At 37.0% G+C, this 22,959-nt stretch overlaps 1 protein-coding gene across 3 annotated transcripts in view; it reads left to right on the top strand.

The window, feature by feature from the left end:
* Positions 1-11,421, top strand: part of LRRC2 (leucine rich repeat containing 2) — a 62,350-nt gene extending 50,929 nt beyond the window's left edge. The window contains exons 6-9 of one of the 3 annotated variants that reach the window (XM_054055194.1): positions 2,678-2,823; positions 4,960-5,115; positions 6,933-7,069; positions 8,615-11,421. In XM_054055194.1, coding sequence (XP_053911169.1) covers positions 2,678-2,823; positions 4,960-5,115; positions 6,933-7,069; positions 8,615-8,664 — 489 coding nt within the window. In that variant the 3' untranslated portion in view covers positions 8,665-11,421. The remainder of the gene's footprint in view (positions 1-2,677; positions 2,824-4,959; positions 5,116-6,932; positions 7,070-8,614) is intronic. The other 2 variants (XM_054055195.1, XM_009561623.2) reach the window with 2 other exon arrangements.
* The last annotated feature ends 11,538 nt before the right edge of the window (positions 11,422-22,959 follow it).

Raw genomic sequence — 22,959 nt, 5'->3', positions numbered from 1 at the left:
TGCTGTTCTGCACTCAGAATGTGTACATACCATTGAAAAATATATCATTTTTGTGGTTTGATATGGCTTTACACCTTTTCGTTTGTTGGTGCTAATTAGTAGGCAAGTCATGATAAATTTGCATACAACTTTAGCAGTAAATCCCTTTCATGGCAAAGAATAGAACAGAAATAAAAATTCACCCATTAATCAACTGACTTCTCAGCCCAGCATATTGTGTCCTTTTCTTTCAGCTGAAGGTTTAACCATCAGAGGGATAAAACAGTAGTGGATTTCTACTGTGTCATCTGGATAATTTGTATGATCAAAATTATTAAGATAGGCAAAATGGGTCAGTTTGTCTAATAAAAATGATAAGAGTAATTAAACATAAGGATCACAATAAGTGGGCCCAGGTAGCTAGACTATCAAATATAGCTACTTTTAAAAATGGAACTTGCATAATGCCTATATACTGATTGATTCAAAGTCACATAATATCGGGAAATATAAAAAATCAACGTCAAGTAAAAAGAGATTATAATGTTAAAGTGACAAGGGAGCCATGCTTGTTGGAAAATGAAATGTTATAAAAGGTGCAAAAAAACCATCAATCCTCCAATAAGAAATAAAATACACATGGTTTTCTTCATAAAATATAATACAGGCTGCTATGATTTCCAATGGATTGTGTATCAGAGGTGTTTGTTAGTAACATACCAGAGACATAATAAATAAAAACCCCTTTAGGTTTCAATGTACTATAGAAAATGTACAGGTTTTGTGAAATTTTGCCCTAAAAGAAAAAGGGCTGAGGGCTTACAGCTTATACAGTATGTCTCCATGTATTCTGTGGCATGCTGAACCAAACTTTATATCAAGAGAGTCCGTGATTTTATATTTTGTTGGTACATTTTTATAGGAGTACAAACTCCAGAAAAACGTAGAACTTCATCTAATCAAGAATTAAAATAATTTATTTTCAATGCTATATGAAAAATGACAGAAACAGCTTTATTTATTAAAAAAATACTGCTATATTTATGTTATTTTTAATAATTAATACAGTAAAGCACTTCCAGAAAAACTTACCAAATTAGTTTCAGCTGTTGAAGAAATACCATTTTACCACTTGCTGTTAATGGTACGCAGTTGCTATGGCCTGACAGATAACTGCTTGTGAAAGCAAAGTGTTTAGGAACTTGGGTGAACAGTAAGTTTTAAAATTTTATTTTAAAATAATCTGCTACTTGCTGTTTAGAGACTGTGCTTTTCTTCTTTGAGAATGGCTTGAGAATATTCAGGGTGGCCTTCAAGCCTGTAGGATATTGTTTTAATTCTATGCCTGCTAAATTCCTTTTCAGGAGTGTTTGTTGAATGAAACGTAGAAGCAGTGTTAGCAAATTGTTCTGAGTGCAGAAAACCTTGAAACCTTTGCTTGGGTTATAAAATCATGACAATAATTTGAAACCATAAAGCACGCGCAGTGTAAAGACAGTGCCAGTTATATTCTTTATTGTCCCATTGTTATGATCTAAAAGAGTGTCTCTGCTTTCCTTGTTCAAGAGGAGGTTCTGTTTAGTCGAAAAAAAATTTAGTATCTGGAAAATTTATAATGTAGGTGTGAGTGTTCATTGATAGCAGTCAGTCCTCAAAATGACAAAACTATTTGGAAGTGAGAAGTGTCAGAATAAAATGTGTGCTTGCCTGTTCTGAATCAGGAGTGAGACATTTCTATGCTAATACCTCACCAAGGCTGTTTTAATACAGTGATGGTCAGATTTCAAAATTACATCTTTGACTTGAGAAACTCTGAGCCTCTGTTGTGTTTTGAAAGGTAGACTTAATTGTGTAGTTATTTGTGATGTGGTAACTTTAGTAAATCTCCCTAAATAGATTTCCCCAAATTTTAAGGTCTGTTAGCAATATAAGGTTGTATCTAGAAAACAAAAAAACCAAAAAAGAACAACCAAATGGAAAACCCACATCCCATCAGAAAAAAAAAAAAGTCACCACCAAAATACCCCAAAACGAACTGGCTCTGAGACAGCACCAAACTGTGAGAGTATTTTAAATGGCAAGGGTCAAATTAAGATGAAAGTCTGGTAATACTGCAGTAAGAAGAAGTTTGTTAATAAAGTATAGTGAATTAGGACCTAATAGTTAATAAATAATAAATAATACCTAAACTTTGGCTCAAATTGGCAGATTAATTTTCTAAGGGTGTCCTAGCGATATGTTGTCTGTGCATAACAGAGTAATAGCAGAGGAATTCTATGTAGTTTTGAAGGAGTTATAAACTCTCTGATTTTGAGAATAGTAACTTGGCATCTATTAATTATTAAAACTGTGTTTTGTTGCTTCAGAACCTGGTTCATATGTAACCTAGGAAGGAATCAAGTACTTGTTTGTTTCCAGCCTTGGTGTGGTCTGAAACTATAGAGTTTTTTAGGAATGAAAATTTCATCCAATACTGTGACAATGTTGGAAAGGTGATGAACACTTTGGAAGGTTATTGCTGAAATCCTTTTTCATATAACATGATGGCAAAGAGACAAAGCTGGCAAAATGTTCAGTAAAAAGAACTATTTAATTCTTACTTTTCTAAGTGCTTTGAGTGGACTAAGAATGTTTGATGAATGAAATGTCTTCTTGTATTTGCAAAATGTATCTAAAATAAAGTACCACTTCTTTCTAGCTAAGTAACCTGAAACAAGTCACCGTTGTGGATGTGTCAGCAAACAAGTTTCATTCTATCCCAATTTGTGTACTCCGGATGTCTAATTTGCAGTGGTTGGATATTAGCAGCAACAACCTGAAAGATCTCCCAGAAGACATAGACAGGTAATTTAGGTTTTAATTAATTGACAGAATTATGAACTATCAGCAAAAAAAAAGAAAAATCATATAAAAAAATCTTATTTGGAAATGTACCAGATAGTTTCGTATGTAAGCTTTACTGTAATTATTGATGGACCAGGTTGGAGAACAGAAAATACGTTTTCTAGCCCTTGATGGCAGACTGCACAGTCAGTGCCCCTACTGTTCAGTTACCTAATTTCAATTTCTGCTGCATACTTGATAATTTGTCATTATATGCAGGCATTGTTGTTAAGGAAGTTCATAGGGCATACTGTGCCCTGGTTCTAGCAAAGGGGCTCCTCATATGAGGTTGGCAACAGTATCTTTCTGGAGGTTAGATGAACTAAGACTTATTTAAGCTACTGGAAGGACCTGGTGAACTTTGTCAGTAAAGCAGAAAAACATTGGTAAGATTAAAAAAATCCTCCCCTGCTACTCTAAGTACAAGTGCCTGTAAGCACATACACTCACTCTCTCAATTTGGAGATTCAGTAGAACTCCTTTAAAAAAAAAATCATGCTCATCCCTTTGATGAGATTTACTAGCCTGAGAAAATACTTTTCTTAGCCCTGGGCCTATTTATTCACTTTGGAGTGCCTTTATAACCTGGTTCACAAAATTTTACATAGCCATACATAATATAAAACACATATTAACTAAAATCTATTAAAAATAATATGGATTGTTTATTGATCAGGGAATAAAGGCAGAAGAAACGTCACATAAAATGCATTTAACTTTAGCTTTTGCAACACCTGTGCTGCAAAGACTTTTCTGGAAATGGGGAAATCACAGATTTCTCTGACAACAAGGTTCTTGTCAGAACAGCGTAAAACTGTCATTTTTTTCCAGGGGGTATAAGTAGAGATTTGATTACCTTCAAAGAGCTTTGAAGAACATATTTTTTATTTTATGGAAGGATACTCACTCAAATTAAGAGCTATTCTTTCCCTGTAAACTATATATATTTCCCTGTCTTTAAGATACTCCTTTTCTACATTTCATCTTCTCTATATGGTAGAGCTGCCAGACGCAGTACTAAAGCATCATAATCAGACACCACAAAAAAAGGTTTTATTTGTTTGACTTTGAGTTTTGAATTTTGAGATGTCCTGTGCTCATCTACATTCTAAAGACAAGAACATGTCAGGATATCCACCTCTCAGTAAACTGATCCTCTTATTCAGACTCATGATTTCAATGCCTGTCGTGTTGAAGAATCTTAATGAACTGCTGTGAAGTGTGTGGTTAAAAAAGATGAACTGGTAATAAACTGAAGCCTTGCTTAATATCTTTCCCTGAATTTGGATAAACTATGTGGTCCTGATAAACAGCAGCCTGTAACACTGTTTTAGGAATGGACCATTGGTGGACTTGGAAGTGTTAGGTTTACAGTTGGACTTGATCATCTTAAAGGTCTTTTCCAATCCAAAAAATTCTGTGATTCTGTGAAATGCGACAAACTTGTTTCATCAATTTGCTATACTTTTCATCTGTTATCTAATCCCAGGAATAATTGCTTAGCCACAAATTACTGTTGCCTTTGTCAAAGCAAGGGCAAATAATAGCAAAATAAGCCCCATGCCTTCCTCCACAAAACATTGGCATTAAATTAATTTCAGTGAGACAACTTGCAAAAGGCATGACCAGGAGCTGTTTTTTCTCTTGTTCTCCACAGTACTAATCACTAGGGAAAAACAATAGATGGGAAAATACTGCCTAGCACAAATGGGTCTATTTCATAGAAACCAGTATATAGGCAAAGGCGTGAGCTGGTGACCCATATTTTTCATTAGTTCTGGTGTACACATGGTAAGGCTTTTGTCAACATCTTTTGTATAAAAGCACAGTAGTTTTCATAACCTTTTATCTTGGGCATGCTTCTAAGTACTTGTCAGAGGCATGATATTAATATCTATAATGTTGAACCGTGACTGGAAATTTCCATTAAAGGTGAGGATAATTCATCAAAGTGTGGTATGAGTATTTTTTGAGAAGCCAAAGATGTGCATGTAATTGTCCTTCTTTTACACAAGATTAAGTTTGTATTGCTATTTGGGATAGACGCTCCTGTCTGAAAAAAATTTAAAGTTATCTTTATCTTTTACATTTTTACAGATTAGATCAACTGCAGACTCTTCTCCTACAGAAAAACAAGTTGACTTATCTTCCACGAGCTTTAGTCAATATGCCAAAACTCAGTTTGCTAGTTGTAAGTGGTGATGACTTGGTTGAGATACCTACAGCTGTCTGTGAGTCAACTACAGGTTTGAAGTAAGTAAAAGTGAGAGACAAAGGAATATGTTTTTAAGAAGATAAGGTAGATTCATCCAGAAAAAATACTTTCACAAGCCTGAGTTTCTATCATACCTTATGGTCAAATTCTGACCTAGTTTATATCAGAGCCTTTAAGAAGGCACTAGAGAGACTGGAAATTGCAGAGGACCCACAGTTTTCTGATGTTCATCTGCTGGTTCCCTATATTGTGCATGTGTGTGCCTATTCCTGTGTAGGCTTGGTCATAGAAACTCTAACTATAAAGTAACAAAGCCATGTCCCAAGGTGGGACCAGAAGTCTAGCAGTTTGCTGTTGATAAGCTCAATGCTATCAAATGTATGCTGCTGGAAGTGGGACGCACAGGAATTTAAAAGGTGAAATAGTGACACATAAGTGGAGTAGTTATTCTTTGTTGTGAAACAGCACCCTGTTGCTGCATGCACAGTAAGACAAGGAGGTCTTTTAGTCTGCAACTACAATGATCTTGCATATCTACAGGCAATGTTCAGATCTTTGATTATGAAACCACTTGAGACCCTATACTGGGTCTAGCTGTTATGGAATTAACTTTCCCTAAAGCAGCCCTTATAGTTCTGGGCTTATATATTTGCAGATATAATGGTGTTGATAATGCACCAAGATTTTTGGCTACTGTTGAGCAGTGATCCCGCAACATCAAAGCTATTTCTCCCCTACAAATGCCAACAGGCTGAGGATGATCAAGAGGTTGGGAGTTGACATAGCTGGGGTAGCTGACTCAAACTGACACAGGGATATTCCATACCATATGATGTCATACCCAGTAATGAAAGTTAAGAGAAAGGAGAAAGGAGGTATGTAATTTGTTCTTAAGGTATTTGTCTTCCAAAGGAACTGCTAGTGAGTCCCTGCTTCCCAGGAAGTGGCTGGACACCACCTCTTAAAAAGAAGCACAGAATAATTGTTATTGCTTTATTTTACTTCCATGCACAGCTTTTGCTTTTCTTCATTAGACTCTCTTTATCTCAGCCTATGAGTTTTATACTCTTATACTCTCCTCCTGTCTTACCGAGAAGAGGGAGTTATAGTGCTGCTTACAGGGCACTTGGCCAGCCAAGGTCAACCAACCACAGACCCACAGTAGCTCATGAGACTTGAAAAGCCATATGACTTCTTAGAAATTTTGTTCTTTTAAAAGTAACAATTGTATTGATCTTTTTTTTCTTCTTGGAATGGGAAAATCACTAAAGATTTTTGGAATGTTGTGCACTTAATTTGCACATCATGTAAATAATTTGTGTAACCATCTAGTTTTTCACCTGCCATGTATACATTAATGAAATTTGCTTACGTGACATAATGTGAATCTAGCTGTGCATTGTAAAAAGGAAGTAACAAAACAACAACCAAAAATGGAGGTGTATATTGTCAGCTAATTGATACTGGCAAAATTCAAGATTGCTAGGCAGTATTGTTAGCACGGAGATCACACTGCTCATTAGCAGATGTGAAATTACGATGTAGTCTATCAGAAGTTCCATAATAAAGAAGTATACCTGTTAGTGCAAAGAATGATTTACATAGATTGATGAAAAGAAAGCGATAAATCTGATCACTATTATATGGAAGGTGGAGCATAGAGAATGTGCAATTTAAAATCTTTATTATTTATCCATCTCTATTAATAGGTGGATCCTAACAATGTTGTAATGCTAAAATTGAGCAAATATTCCTTAAATTCCCCCATTTGGTAGCAACTTCTGGAACGTCATTCCTGTTGGCCAGTGACACTCAGTAGTCTGTTGCATGTATTCTTGTGTTAATCTCTCTCTAGATTTGTAAGTCTCAAGGACAGCCCGGTTGAAACTATCGTATGTGGAGACACTGAAGAAATTATAGAAAGTGAACGGGAACGGGAACAGTTTGAGAAAGAGTTTATGAAAGCATACATTGAAGACCTAAAGGAAAGGGGTGTGTATTAACTTGCAGTAAAATTCCTGCTATCTTGGATATAAATGCAGACATACATTGAGAATATTAATTTTTAAGAGCACAAGCAGTATACTCTTAAACTGTAGTTGTCTGTCATGATACTGAATAGGACCAAAAGTGAAAATGTGTAAAAACAAAAGTTTGGATCCTAACTAAAATACTTGATATTGAGCAAATGTATAAAAAAATTACTAGTGTGTTTGTACATGCATTAAATTAGTTCAGAGATAATGTATGCAAAGATTATTTTCATTCTCCAGATTTATTTACCTCGCTTGGGATTACTGTTGGTGAATTTGAATTGCTGCAGAAATGCTTCTGCTCCTTAAAAAGAAATGCAGTATATATGTGAAATGCTCTTTACATTGCTGGGACATTCTTTAACAGTGTATCTGCAGCAATGAACTAATTGTTCTAATTGGGTAACCACAGTAAAATTCTTGTAGTAAAGTCACTGCTTTTGCCTTTACTGGACTGCACCTGAAGATTTACGTATGACTTTAGTTTGCTCTACCTGATTAGGTAACTGTTAATCTCTTGAGTGTTATTTAGTAAAACATGTTAAGAAACAAAGGCAAAATTTCCTGAGCCAAAATACCCTATAGGGTCTGTTTAAATCTCTTTGAAAGTTTGTGTGTATAAGTAAAGTTTCATGGAATGAATTTTATAGTATCTTTTCATTAGTTGCATTTAATTTAACCAGTCTATGTAGTGGTCCTACAAGATCAGCTGAAAAATAAATGTAAAGGAATGCAACAGGATGTGGCAGCAGAATACTTTCCATGTCCTGACTCTGGATTTCTGTTCCTTCATGCCCATAAGCTATGCAATTGAGTATTCCAGCCACCTGCTTCTAAAGTGAAGTCTGCTATAAAACTGCCAAGTTCTGATAATGGTAGCGACAGTGGTTAAAATGCAGAGCAGGAATGGAGGAAAAGCTGAGATCATGAGCTGAGATAATGATCAGTAGTAGTAGACAGGTATGGTTGAACTCAATGATCTCAAAGGTCTTTTCCAAACAAGCGATTCTACGATTCTATGGTAATTTGGTTCTGGAGATGCTCATGAAAAACATCTTAATGAAGTTGTATTTAAATACTTGGGAAACGTGGAGTCAAAGATAATGATGTCCAAGCTGCCTGAAATCTGCATTTCACCCTGTCAGGCACAGGTCAGCTTTGTACTTCTTTGGGGCAAAGCAGCTCAGGGATACACTTTTCTGTGTTCCTAGAGAAAAATTATTTCCATACCTTTTATGACAAGGCTGAGTCATGAATCACTCCTGGATTTCCTGGATCTGTACTGCTATGCTATACCTTCAATATCTGCTTTTGAAAAGCAGACTGGAGAGGGGATATCTTCTCTATTCTTGTGTAAATGAGGCAAAAGAATTTCTGAAAGATAGCACAGGGTCAGGTATTAGAGCATCTTTGTAATAAAGCCAAACCTGGCTGTTTTATTTAACTCATTTGTGCTGAATTACATATCTGAAACCTGAGATGTATTTTTTTCCTCTTTCCACAGATTCTACTCCTTCCTACACTACAAAAGTACTGCTTAGTCTTCAGCTCTGAAGATCAAAAGTCTCTAAATCACTACTAAATATCAGAACAATTATTTTTATTCATCTGAATAGAAAACTCTGGAAAACATAAATGGCCATAAGCACATCAGTCATCATAACTTTTTTCATTTGTTACTGTAGTTACTCCCAGTAACTATAGATAAAACAAAGAGCAGTAGAGCATTTATAAGATGCTCTTGGACATTTTAAATCACCGCCTTTGCTTTCAAGTCCACCGCAACAGCCATTAATTTACATATAGACCTTCTGAAGATAAATATTCACTGTAGTAAATTATTACATGGGGATAGATGCCCTCAGGATGAAGGCATTGTACATAGTAGTTGAAAGAGTGCAATATAAATCATCATCTTAAAGAGAGATCTGATTTTATAAGAGGAGAAGGATTAATTTAGAAGAAGAATGTGATCTGTTGTGTTGTTAAAACCGAATAACACATTTAGTTCTTTAACTATATTAAGTGTGAACACATACTTGGTTATTTGCATTTGCTTTCTGTTCTTCAAGAAAATTGTCCTCCTCAGGATTTTCAGTTTAGATAAATTTTAACAGCTTTATATATAGGGAAAGTGTAGCAATTCCGTTGTTTTTTTTTGGAGTATCTTCTAAGCTTTTACCTGTTCACAAATTTAAATACCAACATGACTGGAAATGCTGAACTAGCCAGTCTTATAATATAAGAGTGTATGTAGTCATATTTGAAAGATTAAGCACTATGGACAAATACTGTCAGCAGAATGATCATAAAGGTCTTCTACTAACACTTTCTTATTACAGAATTTGTGGATATTTATTGAAGTTTTCCATATTAGTTAACAATGAGTTTGCTGGATAAAAAATCACATTGCTTGCTATTTAATAATCTGTTTATATATGTGTATATACTGTAGAGTTTCAGAAATATAGTTTTACACATATATTTTGTTTAATAAATCAATATTTTTTAATCTAAATAGAGTCAATACTTTGAGAATTTAGACTTGAATTAGACTGAAATTAGAGAATTTAAACAGTGCTAAACTTAGGTACGCAGTTAGGGAAAATGATATTTACATCTTGCTTTTTTATTTTAGGTGACCACAGTTTTGTGCAGTAGGAAAAGAGACTTAAGTCAGCCATACTAAAAAAGCAAAGCAACAAAAGATGTGCTCCTCAAGACTTCCAAATAAAAACTACCACTTTTAATGTTTTCTTTCCTTTTTAACATTTTGGAATTCTTTCTTTAGAAATAAGAGATTTTGCGAGTATTAGACATGTTATTTATTGCAGTCTCAGACTCCTGTGGTTCTATTACTATCCAAAATGAAACTCTCATGAGTCAGTATCTAGGTGTTAATGACAATTTTAAGCAAGTCTTGGAACAAAGAGAGTTTAAAAATACTCCAAGAAAACTTGTCATTTGTCCGAAGCAGAATAGTGGAAGATCCGAATTTGTTTTTTAGTACAAAGATTTTCAAATATGATAAAATAGAGTAAATCAAAGATGGCATATGGAAATCAGGTTATTTTAAACTACCCTGTCAAACCTTCTTTCAGTGCAGTTATAAATTTGGTTTATTGGGTGTTGGTATTCATGTAATAAACTTCTGCAAGATATCTCATTTGACGTTGCTTGAAATTCTATTTCTAGAGTTCTGTTGTAGTCTAATATGATCCACTGAAAATAATAGCTATGGAAATCACAGATGCTGTGTTTATGGAATGGATACGTCCATTATAGGAGTTCTAACTTTAAGAAAATTTCGGTGTGCAAAAGTAACGGACTAATGTAAAGTACCCAGTGTGAAATCTAGTTTCAGAATTGTTGGACACACAAACAGAAGGTACTTGAAGAGAGAAGTTGTGTTAGTACTTACTTAGCTTATTAGTTCTGTTTGGAAGGGAACTTCAATGATCACCTAGCCCAACCCCTGTGCCGCAGACAGGGTTATCTTTCATTAGACCAGTTTTTTCAAAGCCCTGTCCAATCTGACTTTCAATACTTCCTATGATAAGGCATCCACAGTTTCTCTGGGTGACTTGTTCCAATGTCTCACCATTCTCATTGTAAAAAATTTCTTCCTAATATCCAATCTAAATCTATGCTTTTTCAGTTTAAAACTATTAACACTTTATGCCATCACTGTAGGTCCTAATAAAAAACCTCTTTCGACATCTTTCTTATGCCTTTATTTATTGAAATGCTGCACTAAGGTCTCCACAGAGTCTTCTCTTCTCCAGACGGAACGATCCCAACTCTCTCAGCCTTTCCTCATACAAGAGGTGTTCCGAACCTCACACCAGCCCTCCTCTAGACCTGCTCCAACAGGTCCATGTCTTTTCTGTACTGAAGGCTCTAGAGCTGGGAGCAGTACTCCAGGTGGATTCCCACCAGAGCAGAGTAGAGAGGCAGAACCACCTCCCTCAACCTGCTGATGATACTACTTTTGATGTATAGTGCCATTAGCTTTCTGGACTGCAAGGTCACATTGCCAGCTCCATGTCCATTTTTTTCATAAACCAGTACCCCAAGGACTTCCCTACAGGGCTGAGAGCTTTTTTGCTCAGCTCCCATAGAATGTTGTTCCCTAAAATCTTATCTGCAGGAAGGATTATTTTTGTCACAGAATTTGTCGGGTACCTGGGTTTAAGGGGAGAATGGTGTACGTGTTTGACTGTCTCCATTACACCAAAGACATCCAGTCTGACATAACAGATATGTTAGCTGTAACTGAAAGTCCTAATTTCAGCATAATTGCATTTGAGTTCTAGTTTTATTTCCCGCATATCAAAAATACTGTGAGAACATACTTATCACATGCTATTGAATAAAATTTTATTAGGTCCATCTGTTGCAGTGCAAACTCTGTACTGCATTTAAAATTTGGTCTAATTATATAAGTTTTTTACCCAATTTGACTTACTAGTAATTGTACTTGAAAAAATTGACTTTCATTAAAAGCCCAGCACTTCCAGAGAAGACAAGTCTGTTATTGGCATGTTACATACTGTGTTTTTCAATTTTTGAAAATGAATAATTTTATGAATGATAAGGATTTTGTTTACTAATGGCAATTCATGCTGTTTTCAAGTTTCTGGTGGCAGATACTTAGATACCTATAAGAAAGTGATGTGTTTTTTGTTCTGAGCTGCAAAATCAACGTGTATGTGTTGTGTGCAGCATTTTTATTAGCAGTGACTAGCTGCCAAATGCAACACTTCCTGAAACTCAAGTCTTTCCTTCTGCTTTGCAAGTAGCTGCTATTCAAAAGCAGCAAGACTGGAAACAATTGCTATAAGTGTTATAGAATATTCCCTGGCTCAATGTGCAGAAGTAACTCAGAAGATTAATTTTCATTGTGATCCTTTTCCTTGTTTTGCATTATTTTAGACATGTTTATAAGGATAGCAAGGTATAAGCTGGGAAGATAAACTTATAATGAAAGCAAATAACCTGATATAATAATAATTTAATTAAAGAGTACCTAGGAAAAACATAGTCTTGCACTAGGTATAGGTTTAAAGTTCACAGTTAACACTGGATAATATATTGTCCCCTACCCCTGAACATTTTACACACCCTTACACACTGTTTTACTGTAATTATTTTCAGCAAAAGAAGCATCAAACTATATCATAAAAAGGTAATGTTCATTTCTTGATGGTTTTACTTGATTACAGTAAGTACTAGGACTTGGTCTGTGGAGGATTTCCATACATATTAGCTCCTACTTCATAAAGGATGAGAGGATATTGGCAAGTAGGATTTTTGAGGCCTTAATTGAAGCTATCCTAATAAGCAGAAGAATAGTGATATAGCATACCTCCAGTTATGTTCCTCTCAGGTAACCCTTCTATATGTTGTGTAATTCAGGAAAAGTGTCTTCAGTAGCTGAATCTGCTACTTAGGCTGATTAGAAATAGTTGACTATGACTACATTTTATCCTACAGCTCACTCTCTTCTTCACCATGCTCATCCATAAGCAGCTATGGGTATTGTTTAGTGTGAACAATGATCTGTGTGACGTTTTCATTATGTGCCAACTGGTATTAATATGAAAGATTCATTAATATCTTTTAGGTCTCCTTCCAACTTTCTGTTTTCTTGTTGCCAGCTGCACTATAACTACTTGAGTTTCAGCAAAATATTAGTAACTATATATTAAAAATATTGCCTGTGTTTTGCTCAGAGCTTCTATTTTCCACTAAAGGCTCCAGCCTTTCCTTAAAATCAACAGTGACATTTATAAAGTAATTAGATTAGCTGTCAAAACATGGTGAATAGATCTGTAAGGAAGGATATTGGCTTAACAACATTATATTTTCCCTTTCTTTTTTTATACAGATCCAGTAAAGATGAGGCTGAGTCAGCCTTTGGCTCTGTGTATTATGCAATGACACAGAACATGTTTAGAATAAATAACGTGTTACACTGTAGGGCCTTAAGCGGGTGAACACATGAAGTTACTGAAGCTGATGTCTGTGCCTAAGGCATGTCAGAGTTTGTGCATACACTAGCTGCCGTGTTTTGCATGGAGAAACATGACAACTTATTTCTTCCACGCTTCCTACAGGTTTATGGATGCCATGAAAAGTTATTCAAGGCTTCATTCATACTCTGTGCTTGCTGGTTTGAAACTTGCAACTGTATGTCACCTGTTGTATCTGTATAACTTTCTATCAAGAAAAATATTTGAAAATAAGTTGATTATTGTGCTGCTGCCCTGGTCCCTGGGAGGTAGAGTAGGTCAGTTGTCTGCTTTGAATGCATTCAAAGAATATGAGTTCAGAGATTAGACATTGGCAACTGCAGGAACCATAAGTGGCAACGCTTGATACAACCAGGTAGCTAAAGGAGGCTAAGTTTTTAATTTTTTAAAAATGTAAATCTTGTTCTGTTTTTACAATTTAAAAAGGTCACAAAGATTCCTTCCTCTACAGGTATGGGAGCTGTATGTCAAAGCACATTCTGGCATTTTAAGGTACCACATGATTTCAGGAATGAGACTTTAAAGAAAGAAGTAGTGTTTTAGTTGCAGTAAAACGACCATTGACAATACTGTGATATGACTGAAGATGATTAGGATATATCTTCTTTTATGCTATATGCAGGCTTTGCATGTGTTGGAAGGTCTTGCTATAGGAAAGCTTCTCCCCAGAAGATATCTAAGAGTTTTTTTTCCTCTTTGGACTAGTGTAAGGTTATACTGAGTTAAGTCAAACTACCTGGAGCTTTCAAGATCAGGGTAAACAAGGAAAGGCTTCAGAACTTTGTTTCATGCATTTTTTTTCCTTTCCTTCTCCATTTTTTTCACTCTCCTATTTATCTAACAATTAAAATATCAGAAGTTCCTATTAGAAATCTCACCTACAAATTGAAAAATATCAACATGTAATTTTCAAGAGCTTGTTGGCTACCTGGTTCTAACAATAACTGCTAAACTCGGTTGTCCTCGAATCAGTCACAGTAATTAGTATTTGGCATGTAGTATGTGTATAACAGGTGTTGGCACGCTGATTAGAAGTTATTAACAGAGAAATACTACATGCTGGCTGAGTGGATTTATTTACATCCCTTTTCCCTCTTGCCTGTCACTTAATGCTCTAGGTATGATACTAAATTAACACTCTGCTATTTGCTACTTAACATTTCCTTTGTTTGTTAAAAACATGTTGCATGTTTCATCCCAGGGTACATTACAAATTAGCAGGAAGGCTCTAGCTCTACCTGAAGCCTTGCAGCTGTGGGACAGGTTTGCTACCCTCAAAGCTCAGGAGGAGATGGCTGTCCTTTCAAGTGAAGCAACCAAGATGACTAACTCTGAACCATGCAGGACAACTTGAAGGAATTGATGGGCAGCTCTCTACTGCAGGGGTTAGAGTCAGTCACCTGCCAACTGGCCTATTGTCCAAAGAATTTTGATGTTTCCCAGGGATGTGGATCCAGAATGTTGCGGAGAGACTACTAAAGCTTGTCCTACCCTCTCTTACCTCCAGCTTTTTTCCTATACGGTCATCGGTGATACTACCACGGATGCAGCTGCACACAGCATGGGGACTAAACATGAGGAAACAGAGGTCTTTGCTCAGTTATAAGCAGATCTTGTTGAGATCATGAGGATGTAGTGGGATGGATTGAGTGACTGGAGTGCTGCAATGGAGGATTGCAGGATCTTTATGAAACACATCCTGGAAAAATGATGATGATGAGCTGCTCCTTATGTGAAAGAACAGCTGTGAATCATGAAGATCTCACTTGTGATGAATGGGGAGCCAATCGAGTTTATGGGTAAGGATTAGCAAGGACACCAGTGTGTGTGACACCTTAGTGGGTGTTTGCTACAGGCCACCTGATCAGGAAGAACAAGTGGATGAGGCCTTCTACAGGCAGCTAGAAGTAGCTTCACACTACCAGCCCTTGCCCCTGATCCTTGTGAAAGACTTCACCCTAATTTCTGCTGGATGGACAAGACACTAGGGGATAAAACATCTGTTTTCTGGAGAAAATAAATGAAATCTTCCTCATAGAAATGATAGAGGATCCAGCCAGGAAATGTGTTCTGCTGGACCTTATACTCACAAACAAGCAAGGGCTTATTGGGGATATGGAGGTTGAAGGCAGCCTTGACTGCAGTGACTATGAGATGGTGGAGTTTGGGACCCTGAGAGGGGAAGGAGTAGAGTAAAAAGCCAGATCACAACTCTTGACTTCAGAAGAACAGACTTTGGCTTTTTCAGGAATGTGTTTCTAAGTGTCTCATGGGACAAGGCCTTAGAAGAAATAAGGAGTCAACAAAGCTAGTTGGTATCGAAGGATCACCTCCTCTAAGCTCGAAAGTAGTTCATAATACTGAGAAAGAAGTCAAATAAAAATGCCAGGATGCCTGTGTGGATGAACAAGGAACTCCTGATAAAACTCAAAAGAGAAAAAAGATTTATAGAGAAAGTGGAAGCAAGGACAGGTAACCTGGGAGGAATAACTAGACACTGTCCAAGCTTAAAGAAGAACACGTGGCTAGAAAAGCCAAAGCCCACATGGAGTTGAAACTGGTGGCGAATGTCAAGAGTAACAGCAAGGACTTTTATAAAAATATAAATGTCAAAGGAAACACTGGAGAACATACGAGTCCACTGCTGAATGGGGTCAGGGCCTTCACACATGGAAAAGGCTGAGGTACTGAGTGCTTTTTTTGCGTAAGTCTTTACCAGCAAGACTGCGTTCAGGTATCCTAGGTCCCAGACACCTGGGGAAAGGATGGAGCAAGGAAGATGTATACTTGGTGGATGAATATTAGGTCAGGGAGTATTTCTGAAGAAGAGACAAGCCTAAGTACATTGGCACTGATGTGGCTGGATGGACAGTTAGGTGGACTGAAGATTGGCTGAATGGCCAGGCCTAAAAGGTGGTGATCAGTGGGGCGGAGTCTGACTGGAGGCCAGGAACAAGCAGTGTACTCCAGGAGCCAATGCTGGATCTGATCCCAGTTGAGATCTTCATTAATGATCTGGATGTTGGGTCAAAGTGTACCCTTGGCAAGTTTGTTAATGACACTGAACTGTTAGGTGTGATTGATAATCTAGATGGTAATGCTGAGAGGAACCTTAGTAGGCTGGAGAAATGGGTTGGAGAAATGGACTAACAGGAATTTCATGAAGTTCAGTAAGAAGTGTAAAGTTCTGCACATGAGGAGGAAGAACCCCATGAACCAGTACAGTCCGGGGGCTGCCAGCTTTGCAGAAACTGCCCTGCAGGTATTAGTAGGCACCAAGCTGAACATTAAGAGAAGTGTTGCCAGCAGGTCAAGGGAGGTCATCTTTCCCCTGGCCTTGGTTCTGGTAAGGTCACCGCTGGAGTACTATGTCTGGGCTTTCCATTACAAGAGAGGTATGGACGCACTGGAGCTGTGGTGGACAACTAAAGTGAAGAAAATTAATCTCTCTTATCAGGGAAGACTGTTCAGCTTGGAGAAATGGAAGCCCAGTGGTATCTTATTAATATGTATGAATACCTGAAGGGAAGGTATAAAGAAGATGAAATTGGTCTCTTCTCAGTGGCGCTTAGTGACAAGACAACAGGTAGCAGGCACAAGCTGAAACACAGAAGGGCCCCTCTGAACATGAGGAATTCTCTTTTTTTTTCCAAGGGTTACTGAGCACTGGCACAAGATGCCTAGGGAGATGGTGGAGTCTCCATCCTTGAGAGACATTAAAAAACTTTCTGGGCATAGTCCAGGACCAGGACTCCTGATGACCCTATTTGAGCACAAGTGTGGGACCAGGTGACCTCTAGAGGTCCCTTCTGTCTTCAACCATTCTGTGACCAAGGGACAGGACCATTTGGGCACTGGAACAGGCTGCCCAGGGAGGTGGTTGAGTCACCTTCCCTGGAGGTGTTTAAGGAGTGGGTTGATGAAGTGCTTAGGGGCATGGTTTAAGGGAGTGTTATGAATGGTTGGACTCGATGATCTAGTAGGACCTTTCCAACCTGGTGATTCTATGACAGGTGTCCTGAAAGCTGCTTTGCTTCATGTGGCTAATTACAGCTGTAATGTTTCAGCTTCTGCTAGAACCTGTTGCTTTTGGTGTTTAAAAAAAAAAAAAAAAAGAAAAAGCAAGTGTTTGGCTATGTTTAAAATTCAATCTGAAATGTGAGGAGTGCTGACAGACTTAAGTCAGTAAATAAAGCAGTTTTAAATATAAAAGACTAAGTGAGAGAGAGAACAATTTCAGAAGAAATATCTGAAGGCACTGATAAGATATCCACGTCAGAGTTTGACAGTCATTTCTTTTCATGCTGGTGTCAGCATAATTAGTTCTTTGTATTGCTTTCCACTTTCTCAGGTTGCTGGTGTGGGTTAAGGTTTTTGCAGGTTATTTTTAATTCAGAACAGATCCTCAGTCTGCTTGACCGTATCTACTGTCACAAAGGGGCTTAAGAAAGCATTTCCTCTAAAAAGAAACTCATTACCCCTGAAATAAATGTTTACCAAATTACAGCCTCCTGCATTAAGCAACCAGCTTGTGAAGGATAACCTTTTGCAGGTTATCTAGTTAGATCTGGCTCCTGACATTGTGTGGTCTATTTAAAATCGATGTAGCAGATACATGTGGGAAGTGCCACCGTGAACTATCAGAATAACGATTGTAATTGGCACCTCTGTAATATAGGAATAGGAATGAACTAGGGCAAATAAAATGTCAGCCACATCTGTGACACTTAAGGGTTGCATTTTGCATGCAGTCTTTTGGGAACTGTTCTTTGTCCCTCATGCTCTAATTTTGAAGGTTTTTATATCTGATTGATTGGTTTGCTTCCTTTCCTCAAAAGCTCACACTAAATTCTTTATGACTTATTTAAAGCTCATGGACATAAAAATATGAGAAACAAAGAAAACTCAAGGCAGTCTAACATCTGCCTGAGCAATAATAATTCTGAATCGAATTAGGTGATTGTTCCTATACTTGTTTTAGAAGGGACACAAAAATTTCTGGAGAAGTTTTCCATCTTAACTTCTAGTTTAATGAAAACTAAACTTATAGATTATATGTGGTGAAAACTCGTGTTATTCTAGTGTCCTCAACATTTTTATTTGGTAAAATCAGACTTTCTAAAGATTAGCTGATTGGAGGGAAACACTGATATGTGTGCACTTTCAAATGACGCTTCAATGTGTTACTGCCATCCAAAGTCCAAGGGTTACTTTTTTAAGATCTTCCAGTTTTATGGCATTTTCCTTGTGTTTTATTTTCTAAATTTCTACAAGACAATATGAGGTACTTTCAGGACAAAGGATGTGATTGAAGGGGGAAGCTTGAGGCTATGGGAGAGTGAAAAGTCCAAAAAGATTACAAAACTGAGGTGTGTCTCTTGGTGTTTCTGAACAAAATGAGTGACCCTTCTATTGTCTGGAAAGCATGACTGTACACTTCATTTCATTGTGATTTTGGAAAGGATTTAATTTATAGTGGCACATTAAGTGGGTCTAAGACTTCAAATTTTCAACTTGTTTTGTGGGCAGCTGTTATTTTAGGTGACTCTAAGAGATAGAGAAATAATTGCTGCATGACACACAACAGAGGAGTTTTGGAAGGTATCAGAAATTTACATCTTTACCCAGGACTACCTTTTAATTTCAAAACATATTGCAACTTCTAGCAACTGTAGTTGAAAGCATTTCCTTTTTTCAGTCTCTTTGGATATAATTTCCGTGGGCAAATGGGAGAAATGCTTCACTCTTTATTCTGATAAAAGAGAAGAGAATTTTGTTGGGATCTGTTCCTTGAAAAATGTTGGGAGGCTGTTAAACCTGTGCTCTTGTCAATGTTGCAATCTTGTCACACCATCACCAAGCCCAACCCAGGCTTTATCTGGCAGCTGGAGGAATACCAAAGGATCCTGCTGGCCAACAGAGAACTGCACAATAAATTGCAACACTCACAGTTGGACAGTGACGTCTCAGACCATCATGAGCTCATCTGCAAATCTGGGCTCGAGGTGAACAAAAAGGAGATCACACCACAGCTCACCGGATCTCAGTGACCAAGACCAATGGCAACCAGCAGTCAATGTCTCCCATATACTCAGCTGAGCCGAACAGGGAGCAGCAGCACGCAGAGGATGTAAACATGATTGAGGAAGTATGTGTGAAGGAGAGAAGGATCCACTCAGAATTTACATGTTAGCACTTCCATGCTGAGCAGACAGAGGACAAGCTGAACTTGAATGATACCGATGAGTGAACAGTGGGATGTTGTGTAGTAGCTTAAAATCTACATTCAGCATAAAACGTTTTTTAAGTTAGCATTTACTAGTAGTCTACAAAAAACCACATGCCTACGAACTAGTATGAGCTTTGCTTTTTGAGGTTTTAAATAGATTTTTAACCCAGAAGACTTAGCTGCTTCTTCTTCTTTATGTCAATTCAGGATATGTATTAGCCTACTATCTTCCTATAATCTTTATATTAAGAAGTAGTACAGTCTGGGCATCAGGAAGGAAATTTATCCGAAATCTTTGTGGTCCCATCTTTATGGAAAAAAATTTCTAATTTAATTTTACAACAGGCTGTACTTGTACATAGAAAGTGTGGCAACTATGCATGTTGGTAGAAATTCCAATGGCTTAGTACACTTCTTCTGTCTTCTATTATGTGAATAGGACATTTACTGCTGTATCTATGCCACACACACAGGTGCACACTGAGGAGTGCTAAGTGGGAGCACAGAACTGTTTCCAGCTCAGCTGTATGCAGCCTGCTCCAGGTTTGTAGGAGACGGGGGGGAGCACTGAGGCTGACTGTAAGGGCAAGTAGTAAGAGAAGTGGTCTATAAGCATCGCTTCTGCGGTGACAAGAATATTGGCTGCTCTCCTGTCTTCTGCCAGACAGAAGAACACCAAGAAACAATAGCTGAATGCAGGAGAAACTTACTTTCTTATCTGGTTCAGAGATTCCTAAATATGACATATTTAGGCAGTACAGTTGGCATGGACAAAGAAGAGAGGCTCAAGGAGCTGGAGCTGACAACTGATGCCAAACATTGAAACAAAGTAGCAGTTTCTGGCCCCCTTTCCACAATCCCACTCTCTGTCTTGTTCTGTCTCCTCCCTGCTGTACAATGCTGACTACGTGTCCATAGCCACCTCCCCACATACACGAAGTAGAGCTCCAACCCACCCAGTAACCCTAAATTCTTTTTTTTTCATCCTATTTATTGTGGCTCTGCAATGTGCACTAGTGGTAGTGCAGGCTGAGGAGAGTAGGTTGGTGGCACTTCAGTTCATTGGCATCTCATGTCTTCTTTGCCTGGATAGGTAAAAAATGCCCGCCCAGGACTGGCATAGAGTTGTTGAAATTTCCTTGTGCAGCACACATACTAGGTGTATCGCCATCTGCTTTATACTTAGGACTAGTTATTGTGTCCTCTTAGAACACAGAGATTTTTCCTCTCCAGTATTTCTGCTGCTGAAGATTACTGCAATATCTAGCAATTTAATTTAAAGCCTTGTCAGACACCAGATGCAGAAAGACTTATTAGAAGGGAAGCTATCTGGCATTGGGGTGATTACTCTGATTCCATATAATTGACACCTCAGAAATCAGTGGCTCTTTTCCAATGGAAACGAGTTCCAAAGATCTGTACTTTCACCCAGAAGTTATAGTAGAAATTTTAAGGAAATTACATACAGGTGTATATATTAATTTATTTTGCATTAACAAGCCTTATGCTAGACACTTCTCTGCATTTTAATCCCTGTCCAGATTAGTTTAGTTAAATAAAATGGCATTAATTTTGTGTCTGCATAATTTTTTTTTTTGAGTCGAGCTTTTGTAGTAGAACTGTTGAAGGAAGAATACTGCAGCAGTGAGTACACTGTAGCAATGAAATCGATTGAAAGGGACTTTTTGGCAACTTAAATAAATTTAAGGTACATAAATGGACCATCCGTCACTGAGAAAGAGACTGTCAAATGCACTGTGTAGGTGGATAAATAGGTTTTTCTTTTCGTCTAGAATTTTTATATAAAATAACAAAATTAAAAATTAATGTAAGTTCACAGTATCATTGTGACAATGCATGCAATTGATTAGATGGTTTGGAACACACTGAAACTGCATAAATATTCCACTTTTCCTCTAGCTTGCACATTTGCTTCTACTGCCTCCTTCAGGTCTATGGGATGATGTCTTTAGATTCATAAGATACGAATAGTCTTCAGACTTTGGATTCTTCCTGGGTTCACAGTGACTGTATCTTCTACTTTAAGTACCCTGTGACTGATTTCCACCAAACTGTCTCACAGACCCCACTGACCAAGAAATGGTCGTTCTCTGTGTCTTCTTGATTCTGTGGAGTGTCTCCTACTGTTGAAGCTGCCTTTTTTTTTTTTGGAACACTGGAAGTACTAGTTTTGGTGCCTTTTTTTTCCTGTGAGGTTTTGAAGCCTGCTGATTTAACTTCAAAGCTGAGACTTGGTTTTAAAAATGTCAGCAAGCCTCTGCTATCCTTTCCTCTCACACCAGTTATTGCAAAATTTTTGCAGAAATTATGGCACAATGGTAAAAATATAGGGGAGTATGGTGTGGTAATTAATATAGCTTTATAGGATTTGGCCTGATTTATGTCATGGGTGTATGAATTTCACAAGGTTATCATACTGGTTTTCTTGATTGTTTTAAAATAGTTAGTTTAAAATTTTCTTTGCTTCAGCCATAGCTTTTAGGCCAGATCTATTTTTAGTTTTTGTTAAGTTCACATATGTTTTCAGCATATTTTTAACTGTTTTAGAAATCCATTATTTTTTTTTGCCTTTTTGTAATGTTGACAATGTATTTCTTCCTGATGAAAGAGATTGTCATTTGATATTACTAATATATACCCTATGTAACGATACATTTGGTGAAGTGTTCTGCAAATATCAAAAGAGAGCAGCCAGAGAATTAGATGTGTGGATAACAGCAGAAAAAAATGCCCTATTAATATGAAGTCAGCAGTTGCTATTTTCCTGGTTTTGATTTGGTTATTGAAATTGTTTTCTTTTCTATGTTTTTGTAAACCAGCATAAGTGTTAAAACCAAATGCTTTTTTTAAAAAAAAATCTTCTAATATGTCATTTCAAACTTAAAGTCATTGAGAGAATGTGTGTATGAAGTCTGAACTTGATTCTCCGTGTTCTTCATTGTACTTCTAGACTCCATTTCTTGGTTTTAACTGAGTGTTGAATAAATTAACTGCTCATAGACCATTATGAAAGATTTGCCTTTTGTGGCATCTTTAACAAATTGCATTCAAAGCACTTCTGAAATTGCCCCAATTTATGATTTTTTGATATTATATAACTATATTTTTCTAACATATTAGCATAGATATTTCTTAATAACATGTTGTTGCGGGAAGACTGATATGTCTTATAAAAATTGCTTCATCAGCTTGCCTTCTGATGGATACAAATTTTTTCAAAATCAGAGAATGCATTTTTTCCTTGGCCAAGTGGAATATGAAATACTATAATATCTTAGTGCACAGACTCAATTTACCAGACATAAAATTTATGTTTTTAAAGTTCTTTCTCATACTGTAGTCTTTGAGAAATATTTTCAGGTTTATTCTTTTAATTGTGGTCCTTATTACTACAATGACATGTTTTTCCTTTCAGCTGAAACTAATATGTGGTTTAAAGCACCTTCTATTCACACTGTAGTGTATTTTCTTAGTACAGGTTTCTTTTTTATTTCACGCTAATTTTCTAAAATAACTAAGGCAGTGTTGTTATGTCCAATGCTAGGTGCATACGATTTAACCTTG

Source organism: Cuculus canorus, chromosome Z (genome assembly GCF_017976375.1).
Source record: "Cuculus canorus isolate bCucCan1 chromosome Z, bCucCan1.pri, whole genome shotgun sequence".
NCBI classification, from domain to species: Eukaryota; Metazoa; Chordata; class Aves; order Cuculiformes; family Cuculidae; genus Cuculus; species Cuculus canorus.
The sequence above is the reverse complement of the archived record's forward strand: the minus strand, read 5'-3'. Positions and strand labels throughout refer to the sequence as shown.